This window comes from Pelophylax lessonae (genome assembly GCF_965119305.1).
Source record: "Pelophylax lessonae genome assembly, chromosome: 3".
NCBI classification, from domain to species: domain Eukaryota; kingdom Metazoa; phylum Chordata; class Amphibia; order Anura; family Ranidae; genus Pelophylax; species Pelophylax lessonae.
In genome coordinates this window covers 544,704,338-544,717,809 of record NC_138770.1, presented here as the reverse complement: position 1 = coordinate 544,717,809, position 13,472 = coordinate 544,704,338, and the positions used below count along the sequence as shown (strand labels likewise).

Genomic DNA, 13,472 nt, shown 5'->3' with positions numbered 1-13,472 from the left:
ACAAATCTCTCTCTATATATATATTTAATACAATAACAAATATAGAAAATCAAGTATGTAAATCAAAAAATACTTTAAAGTGTCACTAAACCCACATCATAAAAAAATAAATGCTGTATTACATGCTGTTCATACTCAGTCACTATGAGATTTATTTTCTGTATTCTGCAAAAAACCTGGTTGATCCTGCTGCTCTCTATCTCCCCCTTCTGTTCATGCCCCCAATTTAGGGATTTTGCAGCTGTGGTGGCAACTCTGCACATGCTCAGTTTTCAGTGAGTTTCTATGCTGAGCATTTCCTCCTTACCAGATCTGAGCAGCCCAAGTGACTATAGAGTCACATTTGGGCATTTACACAGTGGTAAATGACAGGCCACTCCCTCCCTCCTCCTCCCCCATTCCCACTGACCAGCTAAACACAATGGGGCGGAATATTACATGTAGATTAATAGAGGCTTCACCTCCCTCTTATTCTAAGACACAGGCTGGAGGGGCATGACATAGCCTGTGACTAGCAGAAATCCACCCACACCCCGTCTTTGCCAAAATATAATAAAAATGTGATTTCAAATATATATTTGTATGACAATTTAAAACAGTTTGATATTTTTTACCCGGTATTCCATAGGCTATTTTTTTTTTTTTTGAACATGTGACCAACAGCAGAGCACTAGAAGTGCCTCCTGCATAGGTTTCCCTGCAGACAGGCTGGGAAAGATCTGGGTCATGTCACAGCTGTTTATTAAAGAGGAAGTAAACCCTCCTCTGTAACTTTTACCTATAGGTACTGTAAATATCTCCTAAACATGTACCGTTTAGGAGATATTTACCTTACATGCAGCCAGTGACGTCACTGGCGCATGCGCTCTGAAGGAACAGCCGCTGGTGCCGTTCCTTCAGAGTCCCGTGCCGTGACCGTCGGCTCCCGCGCGCGTGCGCGGGAGTGACGTCACCGCGGCTCCAGCCAATCAGATGGCCGGATACCGCGATTCCGGAAGACGGGCGACTGAACATGTCGCCCGTCATACAGGTGAGTGAGCGGCACGGCGGGGGCTCGTTGTAAGGTAAGTATTTCATAATGAGCTATTATGCGATGCATACTAGCTCATTATGGGTTTGTCTTTCAGGTTGTAAAAAAATAAATAAAAATTGAAATGAGTTTACAACCTCTTTAATTGGGAAAAAAGGTACTTAGATGTTTTTTTAATTAAAATAATTACAGTGTCATCATCCATATAGAGAAATGGAAGGGATGATGTAAATAAACAATGTGTGCTTAGCATCACTTTGAGGTTAACAATGCAATAAGTGTTTAGAATATGTACCCTGAAAACCCTGCGAACTCTGGGGGAGGGGAATGAGGAACAACCAGGGGGATGACAGTAGACATATATGTTTTTTAACTATACATTCAATTGTTTGCCTGGAGTTCAGCTATAGTTGTATAGGATATTTGTTCTCACCTTGTCCCACTCCATTCCCTCCACGTCTACAAAAATCCTCATGAGCTCAGGAATGGCAAGAGCTGGATGGGTGTCATTTAGCTGAATGGCAACCTGTAAATGACATGCTGTATTAGAAAGGCAATTGAACTGGAATTTGTATCAACATGCGATTTTTCTCCCTCTTACCTAGAAGTTATTTTGTTTTAATAAAATATAATGCTTGTGCATCAAACACCCCCCTCTCCCAGTCTGAATACTCCTGTCCAAAAGGTGTCCCCTGTGCTCATTCATCCAGAAGGTGTGCTACTAGCCAGACCACCAAATGAAAGCAGAGGGGGGAAAAAGCCAAAAAAAAAAAAAAGACAGCTAATGCAGCGACCACATCTAATGATTAGTAAGCTTTAATAGATTACATTTTTTGTTTTGGGTTAATTACCACTTTAATACTTTCCAAGTCTCTGTCCTCGAATAAGTATGCAGATAAGAACACCTGACTTTTCAATCTGCATATCTGTTCAGGGTCAACAACTCATAGTACTGAAGTTGTAAGGTGTATTAAAATGCAATATTATTCATAACGTTGTTCCTGAAGTATTGTATAATCTGACCGAGAGTTAATTTCACATATTAAAGCAGAGCTCCGGGCACATTCAGAAAAAAAATGAAAGTCAGCAGCTACAAAGATTGTAGCTGCTGACTTTTACCCCCTTCCTGACCAGGGCCTATTTTGCGATTCGGCACTTTGTGACTTTAATGGACAATTGCGCGGTCGTGCAACGCTGTACCTAAACGAATTTGACGTCCTTTTTTTCCCACAAACAGAGCTTTCTTTTGGTGGTATTTGATCACCTGTGCGATTTTTTGATCATGCGCTATAAACAAAAAAAGAGCGTCAATTTTGCAAAAATAGCAATATTTTTCACATTTTTTATATGAAATTTCCCCCCAAAAAAATGTAAAAATCAAAATTTTTTAACATTTTCGGCCAATTTGTTTTATGCTACATATGTTTGGTAAAAAAAAAAAAATCGCAAAAAGCGTATTTTGATTGGTTTGCGCAAAAGTTATCGCGTTAACTAACAAAGGGAAAGATTTTTGTCATTTTTGTTGTTTTCTTTTTTAACGCGTAATGGCGGCGATCTGCGATTTTTTTTGCGGTACTGCGACATCGCGGCGGACAGATCGGACTGACATTTTTGACACTTTTGGGGTTACCAGTGACATTACTGCAGTAATCAGTGCTATACATATGCACTGTTACTGCAAAATGACACTGGTAGTGAAGGGGTTAACTTTATTTGAGAGGGAGGGGCTGTGTGTGTCCCTAGGGGCGTGATTCTAACTGTGATTGGCTGTGGCTTGAGTTGTAGAAACAGTGATCAACGGTCCTACATAGTAGAACCGTGTGATCACAGTTTCTACACAGGGGAGAATGACAGGCGGCTTGTTTACACTAGCCGCCTGACTTTCTCCCTCTGCAGCGACGAATGCAGAGTGACCAGCGGACATCGGGTCCGCCGGTCACACGCGCGGGGGGGGGGGGGGTCCGTGACCACGCGGGAGCGCGCCTCTGGGGGTGCACGCTCGCTCCCTCGACCCTCACAGGCTAGCGACGTAGATCTACGTCACTCTGCCTGTGAGGGGCTGACTGCCGACGTAAATAGTCGTGCGGCAGTCGGCAAGTGGTTAATATTGGAACACACTCCTGTCCAGGGATCCAGCGGTGTCTACACACCAGGCTGTCAGGCGCTGCTGCCGCCATCTGCACTAAGGTAAAACAGCCGGTTCCCTACTGCGCATGCACAAAAGGTGCTGTGCTTTGTGAATGGCTCGGCAGCGGGGAAAGGAGGGCGCCAGACTTCTGAAGGATTTTTCTGCGGCAAGATCAGCCAGAAGTGGGAGCAGGTACCCGTTCCCCCCTACAAGGTGCCAAATGTGTGTGTGTGTGTGTGGGGGGGGGGGGCAAACAAGCGGAGCTTTTCTTTTTGGGTGCAGCTCCGCTTTAATCATCTTTATGAAGCAGTAGAAACTGCATTAAAATTGTAATCAATATACTGAGATGCCTAATGCAGAAATCAGACAGACCCACAATTTTGTAGATGACAATTTGTTATGGAACACAGCACAGTTGCAAACTAAATGTAATTCAGTTAGGACTTACTTTAAAATCATCTGTACTAGCTTAGAGGTGAAGAATTACCATTATTTAAGAATTGATATTGGACAATGTTGTCAGGTTTATGGCTTTTATGGTGACCATAAACGTTCCAGTTTTTTTATCCAAACAATGTGCAATTTGATCAAAACAACTGAATTGGCAAACAATCCAAACAATCCAATAGCCATAATTTCCTTTCATATCAATTTAGACTCCCTTTCAAATAAATTCGATCAAACTAAGCCGATTGACCAGTGAGGAATTTTTTTAATCGTTTTGCATCAATCTGCAACACTGGTGTACCTTGTTCATAAATACAATCGTATTTTGAGCTCTCAGATTGTGGGATTACGTGGTGGAAACAGAGGTGCGATCGATAAGTTACCATCATGGGTTATCATCATATTTTAACTATGGATTAAAATCCACTTCCTCGTATGTGTAATATGGATAAAATAGATTGCTGACTAAAGATCGATTATTCATAGCAAAGGAGATTGAATGGGGGAAAAAAAAAATGGATGATTTTTCGAAGCGTGTTGACAGCACTTGACAAGAAAAGGCGGAATTTGACCTCCAATGCAAACGCACCTCCATAGCATATCCTGCACCCGCCAAAAGCGGCAACGCAAGGCAGCTCAAACACAATCTCCCAACTGTCATTCCTTCTGCTACTTTAAAGTCAATGGGGTTCTCCTGACTTGTCGTTGACTAGCGCAGGTGTGTAACCAACACCATCGTTGTTTCTTTCTTATCAACCGCCATAAATAAACTTCAGTTAATCTTTACTTGTTTGTGTAGTCACTAGTAGTGTGCCAGAAGGCTAAGACTAAATCTCATAAATCACATACAGTGGTTAGTCTAGTATTAAGTCCCTTTATTACATAATGATTCACAAATATTTGACTTGCGTCAGTGTTCTGTGACTACAAGCCACAACAAAGCTTAGACCAGTACGACAGTGGGCTTTGATTCCACGCCAACCTTTTATATATTTAGTCTCCATAGCTCCTTATAGAGGACAGTTTATATCAGTCCCTGGCCCTCGAAGCAGCTCACTATCCCATGTCTTTACACACACATTTAGTAACACTTCTATAATGCAGACCGTACCTTATCTGGAAAAGTGTCAAAGCAAGTTCGCACTGGATCCCGGCATCCAAACTTGGAAGACTTGAATCTCCTGATGATGTCTTGGAGTGTAGCCGCTACCACAAAGTACTCTTGCTTAAGCCGCAGCTCCTTGCCTTCAAAGAACTGCAAGGACACATTAAAGTCCAAAATGTCATTTTCTGCGTTTAGTTCACAGTAGCTGAATTTCAAGGATAATCAAACTAAAACTGGATGGTATGGGCCTGTCAGAGTTTACTTGTACTATACTAAAAAAATTTAAAAAAACAACTTACGTTATCATTGGGGTAGAGAACCCGGGAGATATTTTCAGCCAGATTTCTGTCCAACACAGCCTCAACATAGTCACCGATATTAACTGTAAAGCATAAAACCAAATAGATCTTATTTATGAAGTCAGCATGCGGCCACATTAACTAAATTCTCAAAATGTTCTAGGATGACACTAAAAGCACAACTTCAAGACAGTTTTTTTCTTAAATAAGTTTAAAAAAAAAAGGCAGCTCTGTCTTTAATCCAGAGCTATCCTATGTAGTACCTATTCTTGCCACAAGATGTCCTATGTCTTCCATGTTGAATGACACCCAGCATTATTCAACCTTAAAGACTGAGGAAAGATTGTAAGTGCAGGGCATTATGGTCTCAGCCCCTGAGGATCCAGTACATGATGCAACCAGACAGTATGGCAAATAAAAAAAAAAAAAAAAAAAGTATAAACATACTGCTTATGTATTCTCCAGGGAGTGTTGAGCTTCAAACTATGCAGGAATACTAATTCTATGCAGCAAAGAAAAAACTGTGTGTTACCTTTATAAAATAAACAAAAAACAAGGGTCTCCAAGGTGGATTGCCTTTCAGAGGGCATTTGACAGGCAGTGCAGTTTCCACACTGCCTGTTTTAATCCTAAAAGCCGTGCCCATTTGAGGCATGGGCCCAGTTAACCTGAATAGGTTGTGTCTAGTGGGCAGTACTGCCCGTCAGCTGCTTCCTTAGCTTAAGGGGGGGAGTGGTTAGGGGAGTTCACCTGCGTGCTTTTACTATACCCCAACCGCGAGTATAAACAAGGCCTAAGATTGTAAAAATAAAAGTTATGCCATTCCCCATTGCCAATGATGTCTTTGCTTGAGACATCTGATGTACAGACCCGATTCCAAAAAAGTTGGGACACTGTACAAATTGTGAATAAAAACAGAATGTAATAATGTGGAAGTTTCAAATTTCAATATTTTATTCAGAATACAACATATATGACATATCAAATGTTTAAACTGAGAAAATGTATCATTTTAAGGGAAAAATAAGTTGATTTTAAATTTCATGGCATCAACATATCTCCAAAAAGTTGGGACAAGGCCATGTTTACCACTGTGTGGCATCCCCTATTCTTTTTATAACAGTCTGCAGACGTCTGGGGACTGAGGAGACAAGTTGCCCAAGTTTAGGAATAGGAATGTTGTCCCATTCTTGTCTAATACAGGCTTCTAGTTGCTCAACTGTCCTAGGTCTTCTTTGTCGCATCTTCCTCTTTATGATGCGCCAAATCTTTTCTATGGGTGAAAGATCTGGACTGCAGGCTGGCCATTTCAGTACCCGGATCCTTCTTCTACGCAGCCATGATGTTGTAATTGATGCAGTATGTGGTCTGGCATTGTCATGTTGGAAAACGCAAGGTCTTCCCTGAAAGAGACGATGTCTGGATGGGAGCATATGTTCTAGAACTTGGATATACCTTTCAGCATTGATGGTGCTTTTCCAGATGTGTAAGCTGTCCATACCACACGCACTCATGCAACCCCATACCATCAGAGATGCAGGCTTCTGAACTGAGCGCGGATAACAACTTGGGTTGTCCTTGTCCCCTTTAGTCGGGATGACATGGCATCCCAGTTTTCCAAAAAGAACTTCAAATTTTGATTCGTCTGACCACAGAACAGTTTTCCACAGTCCATTTTAAATGAGCCTTGGCCCAGAGAAAACGCCTGCGCTTCTTTTTTGGCCTATAGAGATTTAGTTGGCAACGGCGAATGGCACGGTGGACTGTGTTCACGACAATGTTTTCTGGAAGTATTACTGAGCCCATGTTGTGATTTCCATTACAGTAGCATTCCTGTATGTGATGCAGTGCCGTCTAAGGGCCCCGAAGGTTACGGGCATCCAGTATGGTTTTCTGGCCTTGACCCTTACGCACAGAGATTGTTCCAGATTCTATGAATCTTTGGATGATATTATGCACTGTAGATGATGATAACTTCAAACTCTTTGCAATTTTTCTCTGAGAAACTCCTTTCCGATATTGCTCCACTATTTTTCGCCGCAGGATGGGGGGAATTGGTGATCCTCTGCCCATCTTGACTTCTGAGAGACACTGCCACTCTGAGAGGCTCTTTTTATACCCAATCATGTTGCCAATTGACCTAATAAGTTGCAAATTGGTCCTCCAGCTGTTCCTTATATGTACATTTAACTTCTCTGGCCTCTTATTGCTACCTGTCCCAACTTTTTTGGAATGTGTAGCACTCATGAAATCCAAAATGAGCCAATATTTGGCATGACATTTTAAAATGTCTCACTTTCAACATTTGATATGTTATCTATATTATATTGTGAATAAAATATACGTTTATGAGATTTGTAAATTAGCCCATTCCTTTTTTACTTACAATTTGTACAGTGTCCCAACTTTTTTGGAATTGGTCTTGTATGTTCTGCAGCATTACAGTCATGTGTTTTATACGGCAGAACCAAAAATGCTATAAACAATATTCAAATGATATAGTATTAGCTTTACTACAGCACATGCATGAAACATTTCAACCTAAAGTAACAGTGTGTGAGCTGGATCAATGCCAGCCAAGATCGTGGCTCCTATCACTAGTTGAACTTTCACCCTGTCAAGGTATGTTTTTATGAGCTAAACACCAAAGATCAGATCAACAAGAGAAACAGTGAATATTCTTAGTGACAGTAAAGCTCTACACCAGAGACTCTGCAAATGGTGTTGCTGAAATATAACCAAATGATGTTGGCCGCTGGAAGTAGGCAGGGGGTGGTTTCTGGGGGATGCTGTATGAGTCAGTCTGATGATTATACAAACATGGACAATTTAGTTGTTACCCTTACATGGAAAAAGAAACTCCAATTTTTTTCTGAAATAGTAGTTCTAAAGCCCCAGCAGAGGATGTTTGAGGCCGTTCTGTGCAATACCATTGCACAGAGCAGACGAGTATAAAATGTTTATTATTTTAATTTAAAAAAAATGACCTTTAGTAATACTTTAATTTTAACAAAAGTAATTGGCATCCACTACGGTTTATTCCATATTTAATAATATGTTTTGCTCTTATTTTTTACACAAAAAAAACCAATAGGCCCCATAACCTTTTATTTTATTGCACAACCTTTAGAGGCAATCACTGTAAACAAGCGATTTCTGTAGCCCTCAATGAGACTTCTGCATTTGCCAATGGATAGTTTGAATCACTATTCCTTAGACTGCTTCTTTTAGCTCTTTCCATAGATGTTCAAGGAGATACAGATGGGGGCTCATAGGGGACCACATTAGAACAGTCCAAGGATTTGTTGTTAACCATTCTTGGGTGCTTTTAGCTTTGTGTTTTGGGTTATTACCAATTTAGAAGATCCAACCTGTGAGTTAGGTAGAGCTTTCTAAAACTGGCCAATACATTTTACTTCAGAATTCCTTGATAGTCTTGAGATTCCATTTTGCCCCTCAAAGTTTCAAGGCAACGCGTTCCGAACGTAGCAAGGCAGTCCTAAAATGTAACACTAAATTATTAAAATTTTTAAAAGTTTTTAAAATAATCTTTTCAAGAATGTATTCTTAACTGAAAAAGTACCTTCTATTGCGCTCAGCCTCCCCAAATCCCCATGTTCTTTTTTTTTGCTGCTGTTATCCAATCTCCTGGTTAGGCCCCTTTCACACTTGCTATATATTCTTTTTCATCCATCCGTTGACGGATGAAAAATGGACATCAATGCATCTCTATGGAAAAACGGATGATTATCCGTTTGCATCACCATCCGTCGACACCTGTTTTTTCAAAAGTGATCCAAGTTCTATTTTTGTTCCGTTAAAAACCAGAACTGAAGAATAACAGATGTAAAACGGATAAACTATCTGTTTTCATGGAAAAATTTGAAAGAATGGCTCTGGGACTCAAGTGGTTAAAGACTCTAGCTGGCAGATGTAAAAAACGTATGTTAAAAGGATAAGAAACGGGTGAAAAACTGATGAAAAGTTCATCTGTTTTTTTTTTTTTTTATGATGAAACTGATGAAATGAACGGTCCACACACGTGAAAGGGGTCTTAGAGGGTGGCTATGTTCATTTGCCATGATCCCACTACGTAGGAACGTAGCTAACCTTTCTGGCTCAGTCCCAAGATGGACTAGTGAGTAAATGACTGCAACTAATGTGAGCTGCTTGTTCCAAATGAACCAAAGTGAGTTGAAAAGAAAAAAGGTGCAGGAGCTCACAGAGGATGTTACAAGAACGGAGAAAAACACAGTCAGAGCTATTGTCATTAAAAGTACATTACAGGGCCATTAACCACTTAAGCCCCGGAAGATTTTACCCCCTTCCCGACCAGGGGGTATTTTTCGATTCGGCAGTGTGTGACTCTAACGGACAATTGCGCGGTCCTGCCACGCTGTACCCAAATGAAATTGACGTCCTTTTTTTCCCACAAACAGAGCTTTCTTTTGGTGGTATTTGATCACCTGTGCGATTTTTTGATCATGCGCTATAAACAAAAAAATAGCGACAATTTCACAAAAATAACAATATTTTTCACATTTTTTTATATGAAATTCCCCCCAAAAAAATGTAAAAATTTAATTTTTTTTTTACATTTTAGGCCAATTTGTTTTCTGCTACATATGTTTGGTAAAAAAAACAAAAAACGCAATAAGCGTATTTTGATTGGTTAGCGCAAAAGTTATTGCGTTTACTAAGGGAAAGATTTTTGTCATCTTTTTTTTTTAACGAGTAATGGCGGCGATCTGCGATTTATTTTGCGGGACTGCGACATTGCGGCGGACAGATCGGACCCCTGACTGACATTTTTGACACTTTTAGGGGTACCAGTGACATTACTACAGTAATCAGTGCTATACATATGCACTGTTACTGTAAAAATGACACTGGCAGGGAAGGGGTTAACTTTATTAGTGATGCAGTGGCTAAGTGTGTCCCTTTTACTGTGCAGGGATGTGGCTTTTCATGTAACAGCAGAGATCTACAATCCTACATAGCAGGACCGTTTGATCTCTGCTGTTACACAAGGGAGAATGACAGGCGGCTTTGTTTACATTAGCCACCTGCCTTTCTCCCTCTGTAACGGACGATCGCGAGTGACCGGCGGACATTGGGTCCGCCGGGCACACGCGCCGGAACCACAGTGAGCGAGCGGGGGTGGGAGCACGCCTCCGGCGGCGCACACCGCTCGCCCCCTATTGGCTCGCAGGCGAGTGACGTACCCATACATCACTTTGCCTGCACGGGGCTGACCGCCGCAGTATATGTACTTGCAGCGGTCGGCAAGCGGTTAAGGAGTATGTTAATCCAACATTTCATATTCCGGATATGTGCCTGCTGTACCATGTACTTGTATGAAAAAGTATCCTGTTCTCCTTGTATTGCTTCCTTTGTGTAAAATCCCTGGTGTTCCTGCCAGTCCCTCTGTTTACCTATTAAAAATGACCCCACTAAGCAGGAAAGAACACCATGGTCAATTCTCAAGCTGTGCTGGGAAGTCCGCCACTCCAATGATCGGACTTGTCCTGACAAGGACAACACTCTCCCCCCCCATGTGGCCATAGCACAAAGTGTTGCTGCCAGAGACAGCGTTTAGCTGCCTCTGAGCGCAGCAAATTATCTGCATCCATGGGCCATGTAATCGTTGCCTTAAAGAAGAGCTCCAGCTTTTCCTCCCCAAAACAGATGCATTGTGCATGTAAATGGAATCACAACCCCACCTCCTTTAGTTGTATACAACAGGTTTCTGTTTCTGTGATGTAACTTCTTCTCCTGTCTGAATTTCAAAGTTCTCTGACTTCCAGCTTCCTTCCATCTCCAGTCCTGATACTACACCCCCCATGATCCTTTGAGCCCCTGTAGCTTCAGGGCGGGCTATGGGAGTTCTGGGAGTTGATATGGGAGAGTCCGAGGGTTACTGTGGGTGTTTCCGAGCCTTCATGTAGGTGGTGAAAAGTGTAAATATGTCATACCTCCTGTGTCATTTCTTTCCAGCAGCATCCCAAAGAATAATGGCTGACTGCAACACTACAGAGGCAGGGCTATGGGAGGTTATCATGAAGGTGTTTCCTTCATATATAAATAAATCACTTTACAGAGAGCAGGGCTCTAAGAGGACAGGGTCTGAGTTTTGGGACTTTCCCTGTTTACACTGGTGGACATATTTAACTGGGCAGGATTGAATTCTAATTGTGGTCCATTCCATCCTTCCTAGCAGCAGCACAGTGAGCTTTCAAAGCAGGCGGTGGGCTGTGTATGTGTGTACAGTGAGGGGAAAAAATTGTTTGACCCTCTGCTGATTTTTTACATTTTCTCACTGACAAATAAATGATCAATCTATAATTTTTATTTATAAAAACGCATTTCAAAAAAGTTATAAATTGATTTGCATTTTAACCACTTTACCTCCGCTCACATGGAGGCTACTGCGGCAAAGTGCCGCGATCCCGTCCAGCGACGTAGACCTACGTCGCTGGACTCCGCCCCTTGTGGGCGGCGCTCGCGCGCCGCCGGAGGCTCGCTCCCGCTGTGTTCATTCACAGCGGGAGTCGGCCAGCGGAGGAGCAGCGGCGATTGCCGCTGCTCTGCCCCGATCGTCGGGGATCGAGTCTGGAGATCCGCCCGCTGTGTGTAAACACAGCGGGCGGATCTCCATAGTGACAGGGACTGACAGATCGGAGTGTTCAGCATAGCTGGACATCCGATCTGTCCTTCTGTCACACAGTCACCTCCCCCCCCACACCTTAGTAAGCACCAGGCATACATTAACCCCTCCCTCTCCAATAAAATTAACCCCTTCCCTGCCAGTGTCATTTTTACAGTAACAGTGCATATATATAGCACTGATTACTGTAGAAATGTCACTGGTACCCCCAAAAGTGTCAAAAATGTCAGTCAAGGGTCCGATCTGTCCGCCGCAATGTCGCAGTCCCGCAAAAAAAAAAAAAAAAGCAGATCACCGCCATTACGCGTTAAAAAAAAAACCACCAAAAATGACAGAAATCTTTCCCTTAGTTAGTAAGCGCAATAACTTTTGCGCAAACCAATCAAAATACGCTTATTGCGATTTTTTTTACTAAACATAGGTAGCAGAAAACAAATTGGCCAAAAATGTAAAAAAAATTTGATTTTTACATTTTTTTTGGGGGGAATTTCATATAAAAAAATGTGAAAAATATTGTTATTTTTTCAAAATAAACGCTCTTTTTTTGTTTATAGCGCAAAAAGTAAAAATCGCACAGGTGATCAAATACCACCAAAAGAAAGCTCTGTTTGTGGGAAAAAAAGGACGTCAATTTCGTTTGGGTACGGCGTCGCACGACCGCGCAATTGTCAGTTAAATTCGCACAGCGCCGAATCGCAAAAGGGGCCTGGACGGAAGACAGTAAAATCCTCCGGTGGTAAAGTGGTTAATGAGTGAAATAAGAATTTGACAATGGTTAGGGCATCTGTCTGAGTTTCTTGTAGATGGCCACCAAGTTTGCACACATCTCAGGAGGGATTTTGTCCCACTCATCTTTGCAGATCCTCTCCAAGTCATTAGGTTTCCAGGCAGACACTCAGTAACTCGAGCCTTCAGCTCCCTCCACATATTTTCTATCGGATTAGTGTCTGGAGACTGGTTAGGCCACTCCAGGACCCTAATGTGCTTCTTCTCGAGCCATTGTCAGGCTGGTATACCCATCCATGACCCATTTTCAATGCCCTGGCTAACAAAGGAGGTTCTCGCCCAAGATTTGACAGTCCATCGTCCCTTTCATGCAGTGAATTTTATCCTATCCCCTTAGCAGAAAAACACCCCCAAAGCATAATGTTTCCACCTCCATGTTTGACGGTGGGGATAGTGTGCTTGGGGTCATAGGCATCATTCCTTCTCCTCCACTAAACACGGCAAGTTGAGTTGATGCCAAAGAGCTAGATTTTGGTCTCATCTGATCATAACACTTTCACCCAGTTCTCCTCTGAATCATTCAGATGTTCATTAGCAAAATACAGACAGGCCTGTACATGTGCTTTCTTGAGCAGGGGGACCTTGCGGGCGCTGCAGGATTTCAGTCATTCATGACGTAGTGTGTCAATTGTTTTCTTGGTGATTATGGTCCCAGCTGCCTTGAGATCATTGACCAGATTCTCCCATGTAGTTCTGGGCTGATTTCTCACCATTCTCATGACCATTGAAACTCCACAAGGTGAGATCTTGTATGGAGCGCCCCAGACCGAGGGAGATTGACAGTTAATTTTGTGTTTCTTCCATTTGCCAAAAATCGCACTAACTGTTGTCACCCTCTCACCAAGCTGTTTGGCGATGGTCTTGTAGCCCCCTTCCAGCTTAGTGTAGGTCTGCAATCTTGTCCCTGACATCCTTGGACAGCTCTTTGGTCTTGTCCAAGGTGGAGCGATTGGAATCTGATGGATTGCTTCTGTGGACAGGTGTCTTACACAGGTAAAAAGTTAAGAGAT

General features: G+C 42.2%; 1 protein-coding gene across 1 annotated transcript in view; it reads right to left on the bottom strand.

The window, feature by feature from the left end:
• PYGB (glycogen phosphorylase B) overlaps window positions 1-13,472 on the bottom strand; it is a 178,687-nt gene that overhangs the window by 38,976 nt on the left and 126,239 nt on the right. Inside the window, exons 7-9 of the mRNA XM_082252542.1 lie at window positions 5,010-5,092; window positions 4,717-4,860; window positions 1,464-1,556 (exon numbers count right to left, since the gene is read on the bottom strand). Coding sequence (XP_082108668.1) covers window positions 1,464-1,556; window positions 4,717-4,860; window positions 5,010-5,092 — 320 coding nt within the window. The remainder of the gene's footprint in view (window positions 1-1,463; window positions 1,557-4,716; window positions 4,861-5,009; window positions 5,093-13,472) is intronic.